This window comes from Canis lupus, chromosome 37 (genome assembly GCF_003254725.2).
Source record: "Canis lupus dingo isolate Sandy chromosome 37, ASM325472v2, whole genome shotgun sequence".
NCBI lineage: Eukaryota > Metazoa > Chordata > Mammalia > Carnivora > Canidae > Canis > Canis lupus.
The window spans coordinates 29151671-29172610 of record NC_064279.1 but is presented as its reverse complement, the minus strand read 5'-3'; the positions used below and the strand labels follow the sequence as shown (position 1 = coordinate 29172610).

Sequence of the window (20940 nt, the reverse complement as noted above, 5' to 3'; positions counted from 1 at the left end):
CCCCAGGGCTCCTGAGCCTTATGTCCAAAAACGTGGGCTCCGGCCGGAGGACCCAGCATCATATCTGAGCTCCACCACCGCCATGAGGGTTGCTTTGAGCAAAGCTCTTAGCCTCTCTGAACCCCAATTTTCTATGGGGTCAGAAGAGTACTGACCTCACTGGGCTATTTTAAGAGCCAAATGTCATTATGTACGTAAAGTCCCTAGTCCTGTGCCTGGCACACTGTAGGTGGTCGATAAATATTAATGGTTTCTTTTTTTTTTTAATTTTTATTTATTTATTCATGATAGTCACAGAGAGAGAGAGAGAGAGGCAGAGACACAGGCAGAGGGAGAAGCAGGCTCCATGCAGGGAGCCCGATGTGGGACTTGATCCCGGGTCTCCAGGATCACGCCCTGGGCCAAAGGCAGGCGTTAACCGCTGCGCCACCCAGGGATCCCAATATTAATGGTTTCTATAGGATAATATTTACTTAGTATTAACCACAGTCTTACTTATGCATGTATTTATTTATGTAATTACGTATTTATTCTAACTACAGTATTAATAAAATACTGGGAAAAATTAAAGTCAAGCAGTATTTTTATACCATAACAATTCAACATGTTTTCTAGCCAATAAAATATTTTAAAAGAGTATCAAAAACACCTATTTTGATAACAAACAGCAGAAATGCCAACAGGCCTAAAAAATCAAAGCATAAACTTTGTCGTCCAACATGCACGCATCCAAAGGAGACGACTGCACTCTTGACACATCAAGAGAAAAATTTAGTTTTTAGCTTCTTCCATTATTTTGCCAGGTGCCTGAGTGCCTCGAGTGTATAAAACGGCTTTATTGAGGGGCACTTGGGAGCTCAGTGGTCGAGCGTCTGCCTTCGGCTCAGGTCGTGACCCCAGGTCCCGGGATCGAGTTCCGCATCGGGCTCTGCACAGGGAGCCTGCTTCTCCCTCTGCCTGTGTCTCTCATGAATAAGTAAATAAAATCTTTAAAAGAACCCAAAAAAACAAAATGGCTTTATTGAGGTATAATTCATGTAGTGTAAATTCACCCATTTGAAGAGAGGAATTTGGGAGGTTGTAGTATATTCACAGAGTGTGCGTGCCGTCACCACAATCCGGTTTTAGGGCACTTTCATCACCCAAAAGGAACCCCGAACCCTCTCAGCAGTGATTCCCTTGATTTGGACTGTGTCAGTTTTTCTACCAGTTTTTGAACATTTCTGTATCTGGTAAGTTCCACTCATCTCGACCATGGCCCCGCCTGTTCCACCCGGCACACCTGCACTTCCCCGCTACCCTGCCCCTGCTGGGTTTTGCATTTCTCCCATCCAGAGCATCTACAGGCCTGGCTCTTCAGGGAGATCTGCAACACTCACGACACCCCTCGCCTGCATTGGTCCCCAAGTCCAAGTGGCTTCAGCCTTGACAAAGGCCTGGAAAGGAAAACCATTCCACTCAGAGAAAACACCACACGCACACATCTACAACCGGGGCATGTTAAAACCCATTTATTGGTCAAAACTTTATAAACCAAGAGCTTTTAGAAAGCGTACAGCAACACGCACAATGTAGAAAATAAAAACATTCACCATCTCCTATAAAGACTTTAACAAGAAATAAACTGTTACTTCACAGTTTTGAGCGATATAAAGAAGGAAACCTCTTCCATACATGTCTCCAATTTTTATTTAGAGAATTCAATCGTTTCTTAGAAACACCATGACTAAAGGTCACCGTGATGCTGGAGAAATCCCCGTAGCAGTTTCTGTTCTCCATATACTACGAAAGGGGAGATGGTCCTTTGAACTATTTGCACGGCCAGAGGAATCCAAGTGAGGATGGTGGAGGCAAAAGTAGTCCACGGATGAACGTCCATCTCCCACTGGATGGTATGACCACGACAGTACAAAGGCCAGGCTAGAGACCCCAGAGACGCACCAGAGGGGACTTCAGAGATCATCCGCTCCCAAGAGGAAGGAGTGAGCCTCCTCAGCAGCCAGTGGAGGACCAGAGGCTAAAGGGTTATTTGAAACAGGAGCCCAACAGGTAAAAAAGAAAGCACGGTTGTTGTGTTTTCTGGGTGTCTCCGTGTGACTGTCCCCCACTCTGGGCAGCTGGAATCCAACCAGAAAGGCTGAAGGCTCCAAGTTGGTCTGGAAATGGAGTAGGGGAGGAATATACGGCCCTTGGGAACACAAGGAGGTCAGATTTATCTTTATGCTCAAGACAGGCTACGAGAATTCTTTTTTTTTTTTTTTTTTTTAAATTTTTATTTATTTATGATAGTCACAGAGAGAGAGAGAGAGAGAGGCAGAGACACAGGCAGAGGGAGAAGCAGGCTCCATGCACCGGGAGCCTGATGTGGGATTCGATCCTGGGTCTCCAGGATCGCGCCCTGGGCCAAAGGCAGGCGCCAAACCGCTGCGCCACCCAGGGATCCCGGCTACGAGAATTCTTAACCAGAATCTAAGAGCTATAAAAAAAAAAAAAAAAAAAAAAAAAAAAAAAGGCAGCTGTGCAACCAGCTGGAGGAAGCTCGAGCCAGAACAGGCTTGGGGCCGTCGGCACAGGGGCAGGGGCCCTGCTGCCACTTGCCTGTGTAATGGGATTGCTCTGCCCCGTATTAGGGGGAGGACCCTTGGCGGGCTGTCACCGCCTGGCCTGGAGCCCCTCGCCTGCCCCCTGCCCGTGCGGGGGGCCGCCTGCCGCTGGAGTCCTGGACGTCACCCAGGCACACATGCCAAACCCCCCCGTGGAAGGGAGGAGCAACAGGCGCTGTACTGGTCTCGGAAGAGCTGTTCCAGGTCCCAGCGAGACAGAGCTGGCGCCGGACGTGCTGAATCCCTCGCTTTAGGAGCGTCCTTAGTCACACTCTGCGTTCTGACCCTCGTGTTTTATGCAAGGTCAGGGCAACAAACCTGATCACAGGTTAATCAACAAGTGTGGGGAGCAGCCACCCTGCTCCGCCGGGGGGCCCAGCTGCTTCGGCTGCAGAAGGACCAACCGCCGGACTCTAGCTCTAAAGCCTGGCTCCCACACACAATCGTCCCACTGCCAGGTTGGTGCCGTAAGCATCTCACGGCCCGGCCCTGGGGGCCACAAGCAAACGCGCACACCCCCAGATCCCGCCACCGAGGAGCCCATCACCCCACCAGCAACCTATGGATTGAGATAGACCTTCGCCTTCCCATATAAGATATTAAGGCTCAAGGAGGGGCCCTTGCAGGGCTCAGTGGTTGAGCATCTGCCTTCAGTTCAGGGCGTGACCCCGGGGTCCTTGGATTGAGTCCCGCATCGGGTTCCCCCGACAGAGCCTGCTTCTCCCTCTGCCTGTGTCTCTGCCTCTCTCTCTCTGTGTCTCTCAGGAATAAATAAATAAAATCTTAAAAAAAAAAAAAAAGGCACAAGGCTGTGGGTGTTTGTGAAGGATTAATTAAAATAACAGATATAGGATATTAGATAAATCCCTTGGCTTTAAACATAAAAAAATCACTTCTGTACTTGCCATCGCAGAGAAACTGGCACAATTAGTTGGTTATATAAAAGCTGCTTTTTTAAATTTTCCTTTAAAAAGATATACAAATCCTATTTGGAGTAACTCTTCCAGCCCCAGAAATAGACATTTTATCACTTAGTTTAAAAACACAAATACAGTATCAGAACTTGAGCAGCCTTGGGCTAGTGGGGGGAAAAAAACAACTAACTGACCAAACCAATCAACGAATCAACAAATCCCATCAACACTGTTTCTGGTCAGAGGAAAAGAAAACAGAGTAAATGCACCCAAAACTCATTTTCATATTTAACACAAACCTTGGTAATTTGCATTGTGGGCGAGGCAGTTTGGAAGAGATGTGAAGTTACAGAGGGAGGGACACTGCATCTAGATGCTGCCTCCTGTGCTTTCCATGACCAAAGCATCCCTTCTATTGAAGGTAGGGATTTTACTTTTTTTTCCCCAAGATTTTATTTATTTATTCATGAGAGACACAGAGAGAGGCAGAGACACAGGCAGAGGGAGAAGCAGGCTCCCTTCAGGGAGCCCGACGTGGGACTGGATCCCAGGATCCCGGGGTAATGACCTGAGCCAAAGGCAGATGCTTAACCCCTGAGCCACCCAGGTGTCCCGGGATTTTTACTTTTAATGCTATACATATAAAGGCTTAGCCATCATCCCTGAAGTATTTGGACTGTGATTGTTTCCATAGTCCCCATGAAAGATTTTCATAAATCATGCAGCATCCCCTGCCATGGTAGCCCTGGGACAGAGCACAACTGGCTGGCCTTCATAGGCACTGAAGCTGCAACCTTCAGTGTGAACATAATAGACTTAAGCTGGATATGGATAATTTCAATACTTCCAGCTGCAAGACAAAGGAAATGACTCAGGCTGTGCCCAGTATGCAAGAGAAACAGGAGAGAGAAATGTCCTGATCAAGTGGCATAAATGCATATTTTCTCAAGGCAATTAGCGGAGTTTCTCTTACTGTGCCCTCGGGTTCCTTTTGTTGTCATTATTGTTTTGCTTTGCTGTTTAAATTTTATGTGCAATTGCAGAGTCAATGAGAATCTTTAACAGAGGCGATCTTGGTCACACTATATTAGCGAATACAATATATGGCCCACATTTTGCGCTATAGCAAAAATTCATGACAAAAACTTCACCTGCAATCTGTAGGACTATAAGGAACTTCCTACTATGCTTCAAGTTTATGAAAGGGCTTCTGGCTGGATTAAGACCTCTGGGGACCTGGGACGCCTGGATGGCTCAGCAGTTGATCATCTGCCTTCGGCTCAGGATGTGATCCCAGAGTCCCAGGATCGAGTCCCAGGATTGAGTCCCACATCAGGCTCCCCGCAGGGAGCCTGCTTCTCCCTTTGCCTGTGTCTCTGCCTCTCTCTCTGTGTCTCTCATGAATAAATTAATAAAATCTTAAAAAAAAAAAAAAAAAGACTGCAGGAGACCCAAAGAAAGAAAGAGATAACATCTCTAATATGTACCCCAAAGTCATATTTAGGGATGCCGAAATTAAAGTTGCTGATGTCTAGATTTTCAAAATGGCAAAATTCTAGATAAATTCATCAGAGCAAAACTTTTCTCTATTTTCAGGGCTTCTGTGTTACTACATACAGGCTTCAACTGCTTCCTAGATGATCCGGCTGATTTGGGGGGGGGGGCTCAGCTTGGCCCCCACTACCAAGTATGAGATTAAAAGTCAGACCTTCACGCAATCACAAGAGACTATGTGTCTCTTAATAAACATCTCCAAAGCAATGAAATTCATGGGTTTTATAATGACTTGAAGGTCTTTCGTTGCTGTGGTTATCCTGGCTCTCACAGCTCTATTTTGAAAGACTGACCCCTGACCAGCTGAGGTGTCATTTTCTGTAAATCATGTTCCTTTACACTTCATCTGGGTTGAATAATACAGAAAAAGATTTACAGTCAATTTTTCTGCATCTATTAAAAAATAGGTTGTGTCCTATTCCCTGCTTCAATTAAAAAATCAATGTCATTTTAAGGCCACGGGTCAGTGGACTCCTGGATTGCTCAACCAGTGTGAAGCCAAAGTGATGCCGGCCAAGATGACCTTGACTAGAACAATCGAGGAGGTTCACTTTTTCCCATGTGAAATGCTTTCCTACTCAAGACATTACCCAGCGTGATTTTGTTTGGCTGATGCTGAACTCAGTCCACGCTCTGGTCCAGGGCTTGAGGTTTTAAAAATCAGAGGCCTGAAGATCTATTACTAGGAAGTCAGAACCACTCAGAGAAGTGGCCCCCAAAGACCTAGAGTGGAGGAGGTAGAGAAGTGAGAAGTAGCAGGGGAGATCATCTGGAAACTAGACATTCTTCCTCCTTACTGGATAATAAATGACTTAACACTTAGTACCTGATGATCAGAAACCTTCTGACTTAGGCCTCAGCGACTCACCTGTGGTCTTATCCATCACGGTCATAAGACAACAGGACAGTACAATTTCTCCTTCTGGAAGCGTGTCTTTTCTTATACAAGGTTCATCCTTTGGTATAGTTTCAAAAATTCTTCACCTTAAGGCAAAGTTTGTTTGTGGGTTCACCTCTAAATACTTCAGGAAACAAGTACTTCTCTCGTGCCCAGCCCAGGGCCCAGGGAGAGGTCAGTGAACAGAAGGAGCAGTGTTCCCACTCTCGCGGACCAGCCCGCTGTAACTGGACCCATCACAATCAGAGAGCACTTTCTTTCATCGCTGCTCTTACTCAAAGAGGCCATTTGGGAAGAAAATTAAAACCATTTCTAGTACCGTGAAAACCTTTCGGAATTTTAATGTTCTGAAGCAGGTCTCCCGAAAGACCTCCTTGTCTGTAGCAAACGAACATACTTCTAAGCAAATGACAAGCATGAATATTTCTAAGCACGAATAGAAATGAGGAGACATGCTCTCATCCACATGGGTTTCCAGATGGTAGATTCATCCTATTTCAAAAACTGCATAGAAATTCTGCACCGTTGTATAAAAACGTGGTGGTTGACATGACCTGAAGGATCATATTATCTAACTGTGCAAAGTAACATTATTCACCAAAAAATGGCCTGTTCAAGCAGAAAAGAGAGAGACAGAGAGAGAGAGAGAGAAACGATCTCCTCTCGCTCTGTATGGAAAATTAGTCTACACACTGTCTCCTAACTGTTCCAGCTGTGCTAAGCAAGAGCTGTCATGCTTTGTGGAAACACCACCTTAAATTATTGTGATTCTGGTAAAAGGGTCTAATTATTTTTTTGAAGCTGTCATTTTTTTTGAGCACATGAATAATTCTAACCCTTTTCTTAACCTGTGAAATGATTGCACTTTCCCAAATGAGGAGTCTTATTAGAAGGGTTATTATAGCCATCTCCAACCTTCTCCTCCAGTTGACCCACTATATTTTTATTTATTTACACCTGGTGCACATCAACATCCATCACCATAAACAATACTTTTCAGTTGCATTGAGTTGCAAATTTGATTCCAGAGTCAAAGAAAAAAAAAAACCACCTTATTTAAAACACGTATCCTGCAATGGGATGTTCTCTCATCCTCTTATATGTCTTCTAAGAGTACGGTTATTTAAAAATGAGAGTTTCATGCTCGGGAATACCGTACTTCCTTTTGTGTGCTTCAAATAATTTCCTTAGCTCCTCCATATAGGTCTGATGCAACTCCTCAATCTGTCCCGGGCTTGGGTGCGGAGTCCGATGAACAGGGATTGGGCGACCAACTGCAAAAATACAGAATACATCAGACGTAAGAAGACAAAATCACTCCATCCACCACAAACTACTGCCTCTACTGGATGGCCCTGGAAAGATCTGCCAATCAGAATCTGTCAGGCCTGCTTGCTCCAATCCCTTGTTCATCTCCCTGGCTGTCTCCAACTATCACGCCATCCCATTTGATAACAAATAAAGAACTTTCCTCAGCAGTTGCTGCAGTGGAAGTACCCTGGTGGTTTTGACTTCGAGTCAAATGAACTACTGGGCTGACCACAGCTGTGAGTAAGAGGACATAGCTGTGTGGGCATGTCACTGGTACTGTCCCTCTGGTACAGCTGGTGTCCAGGCCACAGTGCCCTATTGTCGCCAACTGCAAACTCTTTGAGTCATGAGGCACTGGCCCTCTGCTCTCTTTTTCATGTCATTTAAAAAAATTTAAAGAATGTATATCTTCATAGCTAAGAATCTGCATTAGAAAACACACACAATCACAAGAATCCTACTGTTGCTAAGAGTAGAAAACAAACCAAGCAGAAGTCCCAGTAGAAAATTTACTAAATAAACCACAGAACATTCACTCAACAGAATCTTAGGCAGCAGTTTTTTTTTTTAATGAAATTATATGCATACATATATACACACACACACACACACACACACACACACACATATATCAAGGTCTAGAACATACGAAGTAGGAAAAAGGGTTGTAAAATAATATGGTATGATTTATGAAAAAATATTTATATTCTTAGGTGCATTATAAGCTTTAGTGTGTTTAAAAAGTCTAGAAATAGACGGATAACCATTACTTCTAGGAAGAAGGAATGTAGAGACGGGGAAGTTTTCCCTCTATCTGTATTGCAGGAATTTTTTACAATGAGGATGCATTTGTGATTTGCCTGTCATTAAAAATCAACTAATTATTATTTAATCTGGCAACTTCTTTACATATTTAAAAAGGTGTTTAGAGGTGTCTCAGATTTTTCGGAACTACAAGACACACGTGGCTTTGGCATCTGCTCTCCTGGGTCCTCCCTGCTGTTCACTGCGCCCTCTGCTGCTTACTGATGCCAAGAGTTGAAAACCTGTGACAGGTTTTAGCAACTTGCTGGGCAGCAAACAGCTCCTTACTTCCCTCTATTAACTTGGGTAATAGGTCAAGTAGGGTCATAGGAAATAGAACTCTGAGGGTGAGAGGTGGCTTCCTTTGGCCTAGCCTAGGTTGTCCTGTGCTCCATGCGAGGTCCACATCCATGTCAGTAACAGAAAGTGGAGAGTTAAAGAGAAAACCAAACAAATGTTAAGTCACGGAGAAAGGAGAAAGTGATAAATGACATCAGTATGGGAGGTAAGGGGGCACAGAGAAGGGAGTGATACACACACACACATACATAACAAAATGCATTATTAAGAAGATATCTCCATCCATCCATCCAACCACCTATCCATCCATCTAACGCAGTAAGGAGAGATATATATAGATACACATAATAAATATCACCTTACTGCAGTATTAGTATTCTCAAATTGCTAAGTCTTTAACCAGATAAAGCCTCAAGATTCTCACAGACAGTTCTCTTTGATAGCCTGGATGTCAAATTTACAAAGAGTGTGCATCAGTCTTTTGTCACTCAACATAATGAACCGGAAACGTCTTGCTGTCAGTTGTGGTTGGAAATACAGAGGAAGAGAGGCTAACGCGGTGACGGGGTGGAACGGGGGCTGGTGCAGGCGCGAGACTGGAGACAAGGTCTAGTCCCTCACCAACAAATGCATTACTAAGCTAGGAACTCCTCTTTGGCCTTAATCTCTACATGTCTAGGATACACAAGTAGAACTCAATGATCTTGAAGCCTCTTTCCAACTCTGATCTTTTTGTTTCAAGAAAAGCACTCAGAAATCTACATGTGAATTGAGAATCTACCAGCCAATGCCACTCTACCAGCAAATTTGCAGTTGTATAGAAAAATAGCTTCAAGGTGAAGGGCAACTATTCCTGGCGGGAGTTGGGAGGGGGCTTAGAAAGAGAGACATGGCGATCTGAGAAGGTGAAGCATGTTGTTCCCAGCTTAGTTTAATTACGACTTGTGAATTATTAAGTCTTACTTCCTCTGAGCTCTACTACAGCTTTTTAAAAAAGATTTTATTTATTTATTCATGAGAGACACGGGCAGAGGAAGAAGCAGGCTCCATGCTGGGAGCCCCATGTGAGACTCGATTCCAGGACCCTGGGATCACGCCCTGAGCCAAAAAGGCAGATGCTCAACCACCAAGCCACCCAGGCGTCCCTCCTACAGCTAATCTCAATCCTGTTCTTTTCTTTTTAATGGGTTCACTATATATTAGATGGTTCTTCCAGAGAGCTCAAACATGCCCATATATACTCAATTTATCATAAGACCTTTCCTTTTAAAGTGTGAGATGGACTGCTTCATCCTTGCCTCTCTCATTTACACGTAGAGAAGCTGAGATGCTGGAAATTCCCAAACTACAGACACATACACACACACACAGAATTCAGGAGGTAAAGCCAGTACTCCTGCCCCCCCCCCCCCCCCCACTAACCCTAAAACTGGATTAGAAATTAAGAAATATTTCTCAATTACTTTTTAGGGTTAAAGACAGAGGTAACAAAGCAAAGACTTGCAAATCTATGAAGGGTCTCCAGAGCCGTAGGAGACCAGAATTCTCTCTCTACAAAAAGGAAATTTTTTACTGCCAAGGAAAAGAAAACAAACCTAAAGACTAAGTTAGCTGCAAATTGCCCTGTAACTCTCTTTTTACAACACAAAGGGAAAAACCCAGTTGCCTCAGCCTGCTCTTGGAAATGAACTCCTGCCCTGGAAAACTCAGCCAACATCTCCTTGTGGCAGTCAGGAATCATAGCGGCCCTGTTTATGTTTCGGTGCTTTTTATAGCTGGCGGGAGCGTTTGTTCCATTTTCCAACTCCATCCAGCAATTCAAGATTAGTTATGCACTTACGGCCTCGCAGAGCAGCCTCACCCCCATCTCTAGGGTGCTGTGTCGTGTTTACCTGAGAAGAAGAATGAGCAGCTTCATAGCCAGTGTACACACAGCTGGAGAGGAGTTTGGAAATGGGCATTATTTTCTTCTCATCGAGGCAAAGAGTAGATCCTCTGCAATAAGGAATCTTTGCTCTATTTTTCTTTAAGCATGAAAATGCCACCAAGTTTATGGCTCTGACGGTCTCACACAGGAATCAGACCTTCTCTGGATGCTGCACAGCTGTACACTAGAGAAAGCGAGGCTACTGGTCCAGGGTCAGGAAGAGTCAACGTGTGGGTGCCCATGAGACTTGGGCTCACTGAACCCCTGACTTACAGCAGAGGCTCAAATATGCTCAATGTAAGAGGTGTGTGTGTGTGAGTGTGTGTAAGCACTCACACACTCACTCAAAAACATTTATTAAATACTTAATGGGTTGTACTGGGCACCATGCTAATCTCCCGGAACATTTTTATCTCCTTAAATCCCTACTTTACATTCAAATTTAAATTAGGCACCCCTTCCTTTCTTTGCATTTCAGAGAATCCCTTAGCCTGCTCTTTTCTTCCCATCAGGAAACAATAATGACTTGAAATATAATGGACTACTTTTGTCCTCAAGTGGTTTCAAACCAGTTGTATTCTATTAAAGCACATTCCTTTTCCTGCCTTTATGCTAAAAAATTCAAAATTATAGAAAGAATAATGAAGTAAGCACTTGCATACTCTTCCTCTAGACTCTGGAGTTTTGAATAGTTTGTGTGCACATGCATGCACATATGTACATATGCGTTATTTTTATTTTGTCGACCCATTTGAAAATAGCTTGTAGACATTAATGGTTCAATCGTGTTATCGTCCCCAAATATTGCGGCATGAAGCACCTAAGAACAAGAACACTGTCCTTTCTAATACCACCATCATCACACTTCTACATATTATTTTGTACTAAATCCACATTCAAACTCGATGAATGATCTCAATGATATCCTTAGAGTCGTTTTCCCCATGCCAGCTGTTGTGTCTTTGGGTGCTCTCTCCTTTTGGTCTTTCATGACCTCAATATTTTGGAAGAATCCAGACCGGTTGTTCAACACAATGTCTCACGATCTGAATTTGTCTATTTCCCCATGATTTGATTCAGACAAACACTAAGGCAAGAATACTTACAAAGATGGAAACACATTTAAGAGCTCTCAACAATCAGGCCAGGAAGCTTCCTGCAGTATATACCACCCCATAATCTCCTAGCACCTGGGGTGTACGGAGTGCTTTCCTACCTACCATGTCATTTGATGCCCAGAATAACCCTGGGCAAAGACAGGAAAATTATAACAGTCTCTTCTCCAGAGTTGGAAAGTCCGAGGCTCGGGGAGGAGAAATGAAGCCGCCTAAGTCACCCTGAATCAGATCCCAAACCCACATCGCTTTCTTTTGTACACCTGGCTAATGCACGATAAACAGCTCCTTAATGTCAACATTGAGGTCTTTGTGTGGCTGGTGTCTGAGCGTCAGCCACTACCACCATGTTGGGCCTACAATAGAAAGAACCAATTTCTTAATGGCAGTGGTTATATTTTTCCGTTTTGCCGTAAGTTTAAAAATGAAACAAACACGCCCATCACATCCATAATTAAAAGGCAGACTAAGGAGTTATGAAGCCAGTGGAAGTTGTGAGACTGGACAGGATGGAGACCCTTCCTTGTCAACCCAGCCGACAAGCCTCTCTGGGTATCCAGAGTTCAAATAATCTAACACTGGGAGGAGGGAGAGCCGATTGATTAATAGGGAAGGAATGCAAGAGTTAGACCACCACCAGTTTGCAACCGTAACTGCCTTAATTGATTCAGGCAGGAATTATCAATGGATATTAAAGCCATCAAGTAAAGGCTGATGAGCAGAATAGTTACACAGTATCTAAGTAACACTATCCCCAGGTTACTCATTAATGAAAAGCAAAAAGTCTCAATAAATACATATATGATACAGATTATATATTTACATATATAAACATATAAAGATGTCTGTAGATAAATCTTTATGATTTAACTTTATAGTAGAGAAACCTGGCAAGCACTCCACTCAAGTGATCAAAATGAATATCCCCAACAATGGCACAAAGTGACACCAAGGGCCTCTTGATATGATGCACTGAGGAAGACACAACACCACTTCTGTGGAATTCCTGCCACGTATACAGAAGTGGGGCGTCATCATGACTGAAACATGCCAACTCAAGTTGGGGAACGTTCTACAAACCACTGACTTATATACTCCTCCCCACTGCTCGTGTCATGAAGACCAAAGGAAGTTGAAAGACTAATCCAGCTGGAAGCAGGTTGAAGAGGTGTAAAAACTGGATGCAACATATGATCCTGTTTAGGAAAAGAAGCACTTGACCCTCCCTGCCCACTAACCCCCAAAAGCTAAGAAGGAAATTATTGTGGCAGTTGGTGGAATTTGAATACACACTCTACACTGGCTAACAGCTATCTGTCAACGCCTGATTTCCTGAATTGCACTGACATTATAGGAGAGAATCATCTTGCTCTTAGGGGAGATACACAGCAGCAAACGCCATGATGTCTGCATACTCAGTTGAGCAATAACAACAGTAGAGGGTATTTATTATACCGTTGGAGAGAGAAAAACTGTAGTAAATGTTACCAGCTGGTGAGTGGGGGAGGGTTCATTTTTCTACTCACGAGACTTTTCTGGACCCTTGAGATTTTCCAACATGAACTTTCAAAAATTAAAATTGACACACACCAGGATGTATGAAATCTTCTCCCTTTAAATGGCAAGTTTCCTTGCCTCTCTTACTTTCTTCCCCAAACAGGCAACTTCGCATCCTCACACCCATACTGGCTCTACACTGCGAATTTAACGGTAGCTTGCCTTAGAATGTTTAACGCGTACTTGTTGGAGACCTGGAAACCGAAGAGAAGAATGATTTGTTTACATATGTGCCTTGAGCCTCTATCCTGTGGGTGCCAGGAATGAAGCAGAGTCCCTGCTTTCCCGGAGCTCGATATTGTAGAAACACACAGAGCAATTCCAAGGAACTGCAATTCTTTACACGTGGTTCTTACAGTCTAAACTTCTTTCAGTTATCCCTCCTGGTTATCACGATGAATGTGATATTTAAATCCGTTTCTTTCCATCATTTATGTAATGAAACACAAGGTATGGGAACATCTTACTAGCTTTTGATAAACTGACAATAACAAAATATGTAAATTAATGCTATTTGCATAATGTGTAAACCAAATATATGGTATCTTCTTCTTCTTTTTTTTTACTTTTTTACTTAGGCTTTTACTTTAATTCCAGTATAGCTAATACATAGTATTATATTAGTTCCAGGTGTACAGCATAGTGAGTCAGCAATTCTATGCATTGCTCAGTGCTCATCATGATAAGCGTTCTCTTCATCCCCACCACCTATTCCCCTCATCCCCCCCCACCGATCTCCCCTCTGGTGACCTGTTTGTTCTCTACAGTTAAGCGTCTATTTCTTGGTTTCTCTTTTTTTTCCTTTGCTTGTTTTTTTTTTTTTTTTCTTAAATTCCACATACGAGTGAGATCATATGGCACTTTTCTTTCTCTGGCTTATGCTGAGCATTATACTGTCCTCCATCCATGTTGTTGCAAATGGCAAGATTTCACTCTTTTTTCACAGCTGAATAATACTTCACTGAATATATACGCCACATCTTCTTAATTCATCAATCCATGGATGCCTGGGCTGCTTCGGTAACTTGGCGGTTGTAAATAATGCTGCAGTAATCATAGGGGTGCATGTATCTCTTTCAATTTGTGTCTTCGTATTTTCTTGGTTTAATACCCAATTGTGCAATTACTGGATCACGGGGCAGGTCCATTTTCAACTTTTTATGGAACCTCTATACTGTCTTCTACGGTGGCTGTACTGTTTACACTCCTACCAACAGAGCACGAGGGGAGGGTTCCCATTTCTCCACATCCTCACCAACACGTGTTGTTTCTTGTGTTTTCTAGTTTAGTCACTCAGACAGGTGTGAGGTGACATCTCATTGTGGTTTTGGTTTGCATCTCCTTGATGCTGAGGGATGTGGAGCATCTTTTCATGTATCTGTTGGCCACCTGTATTTCCTCTTTGGAGAAACCTCTGTTCATGTCTTCCGCCCTTTTTTTTTTTTTTTAAGACTTTGTTTATTAAAGAGAGAGAAAAAAAGAGAGAGAGAGAGGAAGAGAGGGAGAGAACGAGAGCGCACAAGCAAGGGGAGTAGCAGGCAGAGGGAAAAGTAGGCTCCCCACAGAGAAGGAAGCCCGACACGGGACTCAATCCCAGGACCCTGGGATCATGCCCTATGCTGAAGGCAGGTGCTCAACCGCTGAGCCACCCAGGCATCCCAGCTTTGTTTCTGTTTATGGAACTGTCAATACTCTATACTCCTCTGTGTTATTTCTTTTCTTTTTTTTTTTAATTTTTTTTTCCTCTGTGTTATTTCAAATAAAAGTCTTCATTTTATTTTTTTTAAGTCGGCTCCAAGCCCACTGTAGGGCTTGAACTCACAACCCGGAGGTGGAGCATCGTGTGCTCTACTGACTAAGCCAGCCAGGCTCCCCACAAGTAAAAGCCTTTAAATGCACACAGGGTGTGACGGTGCGCGGGGGGCCCACATCAGGCTGCCCTCAAGCATCTGACTTCCACTCACCACCAGGAGATCACATGCACGCCAGCTAAGATTTTATGTAAACATTCATATTCTCAGCTTCGTTTTTAAAAGGCTTCAAATAATAGCAGGAGACTGAGGATGCTAGAGACTAGATATGGCATTTCCAATGAAGTAATTTGGGAGCTAAGTGGAAGGGCACGTTGAAGTCATTTTCCCTTATTCTTTTTTTTTTAAATATTTTATTTATTTATTCATGAGAGACACACAGAGAGAGGCAGAGACTAAGTCAGAGGGAGAAGCAGGCTCCCTGAAGGGAGCCCGATGTGGGACTCAATCCCAGGACCCAGGGATCATGCGCTGGGCCAAAGGCAGATGCTCAACCACTGAGCCCCCCAGGAGTCCCAATTTTCCCTTATTCTAAATCTTGAAGAGAAGCACGTTAGGCAAGAACAAAAACCAGAGCTCTAGGTTTTCTAGTCTCAACAACGAATTCAGATTCAGTCATTTCCATTTGACTCCCCGACCAGCTCATTATCTGTCTGTAGAGTTATAACCAGGCTGTATCCTACGGTAACCACTTAACTTAAAACTAAACTTTAACCCCACCAGGGGGATAACTGTCATCATTTAAATCCACAAAATATATTTGGCTTTCAACCCTGCAACGTATTGCCTGTGCATGAGCTCCACTTGATTGAACTTATAGTTTCCAAAAATTGTGTCTTTCAATTTCCCCTATATCTCCCAAAATGTCAACTCTGGGACTTTGCAGATAAGGAACCAGAAATGACGATTTAATATTACGGCAAAGAGAAATCAGGGCCTAACCCACGTCGATTACCTTGTTAGTACATATTACGCCAAAGAAACGTAACTAGCTTATCTTGGAAAAACACAATCGCAAACTTATCTCTGTGTTCCCACTACACAAACTGATCAGTCTGGTAACATTCCATTTGAGTTAAATAACGGCATTTTTAAATGGTGTCACATGACCACACGTGCCATGCAAAGCTCTCAGAACCTGATGGTAGGAGTCAAATCCCATTCTAATGAAACAGATCTAAAAACAAAATTTTGGGATGTCATTTAATGGCCCATCTGTGGTGAAACTATTCCTTCCAGCTTCAGATGAAGCACACAGCTCGGGTAACTGTGCTCGTAGCCCCGGCTCAGCACTTTCTCCTGTTCCGCACCCCAGGTCACTTGCAATGGGAAGGGCTCAGGACTCTGCCCCTCGGCCCTAACCAAGAGTCCATCACCCTCCTCCTCCATCTCAATTCCTTCCCAATGTACCACGTTTTAAAATAAAATCAGCTCATATGAAAATACATATAAAAATAGCGTGTGGATCCCCAACGTGCTCTTGCTACAGAAGCCAGTGCCCATGTGAACCGAACACAAAGACGACGACGACACCTGTTACACAGAAATCTGCCGATACTCATAGACTGATGTAAATGTGTTCATCACAGAATTGCTATGTTACAATCTGCTGGCAGAGAAACAGACTCATGGAGAGTACTAGAAACTCGATGTTGAAATTGGATTCTCCCTGCAGTTCAATAGTAGTATTCCTAAAAGTGATCAATTCCCAAATGGAAAATGCAGTCATTTCTTGGCTAAAAGGCATACTGTAAATGAGGCTCAACTACCATCTACAGGATTCTTATTTTAGGAAGTTCTTTACTCAAAGCCATTTTTCTCGCCTAAGCACTGCAATCAGCAGCAATAACGATGCTCAAGGTTAAGGTGATGCGTCTACTCATCCTAGCAAGCCTTTAGTCTTCGATGTACATACCCACAGTGTGGATAGGTTTCCTATAGGGCATCAGGCCAAAATTGTATTGAAAAATCCCTCTGGCATGGAACAGAGGCAAAGCAAATCCCATGATCTTCTGTAGCTTCTCCTGCACAGTTCGAAGCCATGAGCCTTCAGGGTTGTTAACTTGCTTAAATAGTTCATTTTCTCCAAAAGAAAACACCGGGACCAAGGAGGCACTACAAATAACAAAGGGGGGAAGAATATGCATTTTTTTTTTAAGGAAAAAGATTTAAGTATTTTCTTCTGTTCAGAGGACTTCTGCAACATATCCCAACCACTTTCCAAAGTCCCCACATCTCCCTGTATCACTAAGTTCACATCCCACACAGTGAAACCGACTTCTGTTTGAAACCCTTTGGGGACGTACTTTAGCAGGTCAATGACTCGTGGGATTTTATTCCATAGAAAAATCAAGGCCCCAGGAGGCTTCTTTTCTACCTATCGTTGGGGCCATGATTCGTTTGTTCATTGGGCTGGACGTTTATACTCTGTATATATAAAATTTTGTATTTTTGCTTGTTTTTTAAAAAAGGATTCTATTAACTTATTATTTTAAAGATTTTATTTATTTATTCATGAGAGAGAAGGGGGGGGCAGAGACACAGGCAGAGGGAGAAGCAAGCTCCATGCAAGGAGCCTGATGCAGGACTCGATCCCGGAACTCCAGGATCACACCCTGGGCTGAAGGTGGCGTTAAACCACTAAGCCACCCGGGCTGTCCGGATCTATTTATTTATTTGAGAGAGAGAGAGAGAGAGAGAGAGAGAGAATAACATGAATGAGAGGCAGGGAGCAGCCCTGGGAAAGGGAGAAGCAGCCTCCCTGTGGAGCAGGGACTCATGTGGGGCTCGATCCCAGGACCTGGGATCATGACCGGAGCCAAAGGTATAGGCCCAACTGACTGAGCCACCTGGGCGCCCCCTCCTTGCTTTGCCTTTAAAGGTAAGTTTAACTTCTGGCTCCCACGGGGCTGAACTCCTTCAGTGGGAAGGTTGTACCCATTTTCCATGAACATCCACATCTGCTTTTACCGTAAGGTCAGCTAAGAGGAAGTCTGCTTTAAGGACGAGAAAAATTACCTTATTTGTTGTGTTCATTTAATGATGCCTTAACTTCTCTACCCCAGGTACTGGAAACGAGAAGCGACTTACCCATGGGTCAAAGCCACTTTAACAAATCCTTTCCGCTGGCGGATGAACAGAGTGAATTTTCCAGGATGGGCATCCAGTGATTCTTCTGCACCCCCAAGAACAATGACTGAAATGTTTCCACCTCCCTCCTTGCTCAGCACATAGGACACACTTTTCTTAGAAACTGAGACTGACCCTTAATGAAGAAAACAAAAGGGCTTAAGTATTTAGCGTGTCTTAAAAATGAAAATATTCTTCACCATAATGTTCAATGACGTCAGTGAACATTTAACAAAATTCCCGGCCCTGCTTACATTTGGAACAGCTTCTATTTATAATTTTGTCACAGCCAGATAGATCTTTGGTAACATATTCCATTAATAAGATCTAACATTTCGGCAGGTGATGGGTTAGGTCATTAAAATGTCACTTGTTATTAGATTCACCACTTATTTGGGTGGGCTGTACACTTGCTCAACTCTGTGGACTCTATTCATATTGTATGATAAGTAAAAGGTGCCTTGTGCAGTTGTTCAGTGCACAACCTGCATAGCTGTACATGGTGGCCTTGACCACTACCACCCTGGTGAATCTTGGCTCAGGATCAAAAAGCATATCCTTTCCAAGAGGTTACACTGGATCTTCTGAACACAAAAGGGCCTGTTTTCAGATATCCTATACGGGTTGTTTCCCAAACTTAGATTTATAGTGTAAATGGTGTTTAAAAATTCAGACATTTGACAAATAACCAGATCTTTACATGGTTTCAAAATGTCTAGTCTGATTTTAGTAAATTGTTTATTGAAGACAGTCATATAATTGTTTAGTTTTTGTACCAGGCTTTTTCCCACAGAAAAATAACTTTTAAAAACTCCTTTTCAGACTTTGAACATACTATGTACTCTTGGAGGAAAATACCATGAAGTCTTAAAGGAAAAGAGAAAAAATGAAAGCACAAGCCACTCAATGACCTGTATTTCAGAGATAATTGCTTTTTAAAGTCTTATCATTTTCTTCCATTCTTGGCTTTAACCGTTTTCTTTGAGTCATACAAGAATGCGTCAGGCTTTATTAAGACACAACACACTTCACTTCTCAAAGGAAAACTATATGCTCATTTTACTGTGAGATCCTATTACTGGGGGAATAGAAAATAATTCAGGATTCCGAGTGACCAACCACTTACTAAGGAGGCAGAGGGTGGCGGGGGTGAGGATAGAGAAGCTGAGTCTCGAAGTCAGTGGCATTTCTATACACTAACAATGAGACTGAAGAAAGAGAAATTAAGGAGTCAATCCCATTTACAATTGCACCCAAAAGCATAAGATACCTAGGAATAAACCTCACCAAAGATGTAAAGGGTCTATACCCTCAAAACTATAGAACACTTCTGAAAGAAATTGAGGAAGACACAAAGAGATGGAAAAATATTCCATGCTCATGGATTGGCAGAATTAATATTGTGAAAATGTCAATGTTACCCAGGGCAATATACACGTTTAATGCAATCCCTATCAAAATACCATGGACTTTCTTCAGAGAGTTAGAACAAATTATTTTAAGATTTGTGTGGAATCAGAAGAGACCCCGAATAGCCAGGGGAATTTTAAAAAAGAAAACCATAGCTGGGGGCATCACAATGCCAGATTTCAGGTTGTACTACAAAGCTGTGGTCATCAAGACAGTGTGGTACTGGCACAAAACAGACACATAGATCAGTGGAACAGAATAGAGAACCCAGAAGTGGACCCTGAACTTTATGGTCAACTAATATTCGATAAAGGAGGAAAGACTATCCATTGGAAGAAAGACAGTCTCTTCAATAAATGGTGCTGGGAAAATTGGACATCCACATGCAGAAGAATGAAACTAGACCACTCTCTTTCACCATACACAAAGATAAACTCAAAATGGATGAAAGATCTAAATGTGAGACAAGATTCCATCAAAATCCTAGAGAAGAACACAGGCAACACCCTTTTTGAACTCGGCCACAGTAACTTCTTGCAAGATACATCCACGAAGGCAAAAGAAACAAAAGCAAAAATGAACTATTGGGACTTCATCAAGATAAGAAGCTTTTGCACAGCAAAGGATACAGTCAACAAAACTCAAAGACAACCTACAGAATGGGAGAAGATATTTGCAAATGACATATCAGATAAAGGGCTAGTTTCCAAGATCTATAAAGAACTTATTAAACTCAACACCAAAGAAACAAACAATCCAATCATGAAATGGGCAAAAGACATGAACAGAAATCTCACAGAGGAAGACATAGACATGGCCAACATGCATATGAGAAAATGCTCTGCATCACTTGCCATCAGGGAAATACAAATCAAAACTACAATGAGATACCACCTCACACCAGTGAGAATGGGGAAAATTAACAAGGCAGGAAACAACAAATGTTGGAGAGGATGCGGAGAAAAGGGAACCCTCTTACACTGTTGGTGGGAATGTGAACTGGTGCAGCCACTCTGGAAAAACTGTGTGGAGGTTCCTCAAAGAGTTAAAAATAGACCTGCCCTATGACCCAGCAATTGCACTGCTGGGGATTTACCCCAAAGATGCAGATGCAATGAAACGCCGGGACACCTGCACCCCGATGTTTATAGCAGCAATGGCCACGATAGCCAAACTGTGGAAGGAGCCTCGGTGTCCATCGAAAGATGAGTGGATAAAGAAGATGTGGTTTATGTATACAGTGGAATATTACTCAGCTATTAGAAATGACAAATACCCACCATTTGCTTCAACGTGGATGGAACTGGAGGGTATTATGCTGAGTGGAGTAAGTCAGTCGGAGAAGGACAAACATTATATGTTCTCATTCATTTGGGGAATATAAATAATAGTGAAAGGGAATATAAGGGAAGGGAGAAGAAATGTGTGGGAAATATCAGAAAGGGAGACAGAACGTAAAGACTGCTAACTCTGGGAAACGAACTAGGGGTGGTAGAAGGGGAGGAGGGCGGGGGGTGGGAGTGAATGGGTGACGGGCACTGGGTGTTATTCTGTATGTTAGTAAATTGAACACCAATAAAAAATAAATAAATAAATAAAAAATAAAA

The 20940-nt window shown here is 42.9% G+C and overlaps 1 protein-coding gene across 2 annotated transcripts in view; it reads right to left on the bottom strand.

Moving 5' to 3' along the window:
- Window positions 1-1492: 1492 nt before the first annotated feature.
- MOGAT1 (monoacylglycerol O-acyltransferase 1) overlaps window positions 1493-20940 on the bottom strand; it is a 39408-nt gene continuing 19960 nt past the window's right edge. The window contains exons 4-7 of one of the 2 annotated variants that reach the window (XR_007408848.1): window positions 17885-18059; window positions 16710-16909; window positions 5940-7243; window positions 1493-2188 (exon numbers count right to left, since the gene is read on the bottom strand). Coding sequence is in view for 1 of the 2 variants with exons in the window: in XM_049106572.1 (XP_048962529.1) it covers window positions 7089-7243; window positions 16710-16909; window positions 17885-18059 (530 nt within the window). In the remaining variant the exon portion in view is untranslated. Of the gene's footprint in view, window positions 7244-16709; window positions 16910-17884; window positions 18060-20940 lie in introns of both variants that reach the window. The other variant, XM_049106572.1, reaches the window with a different exon arrangement.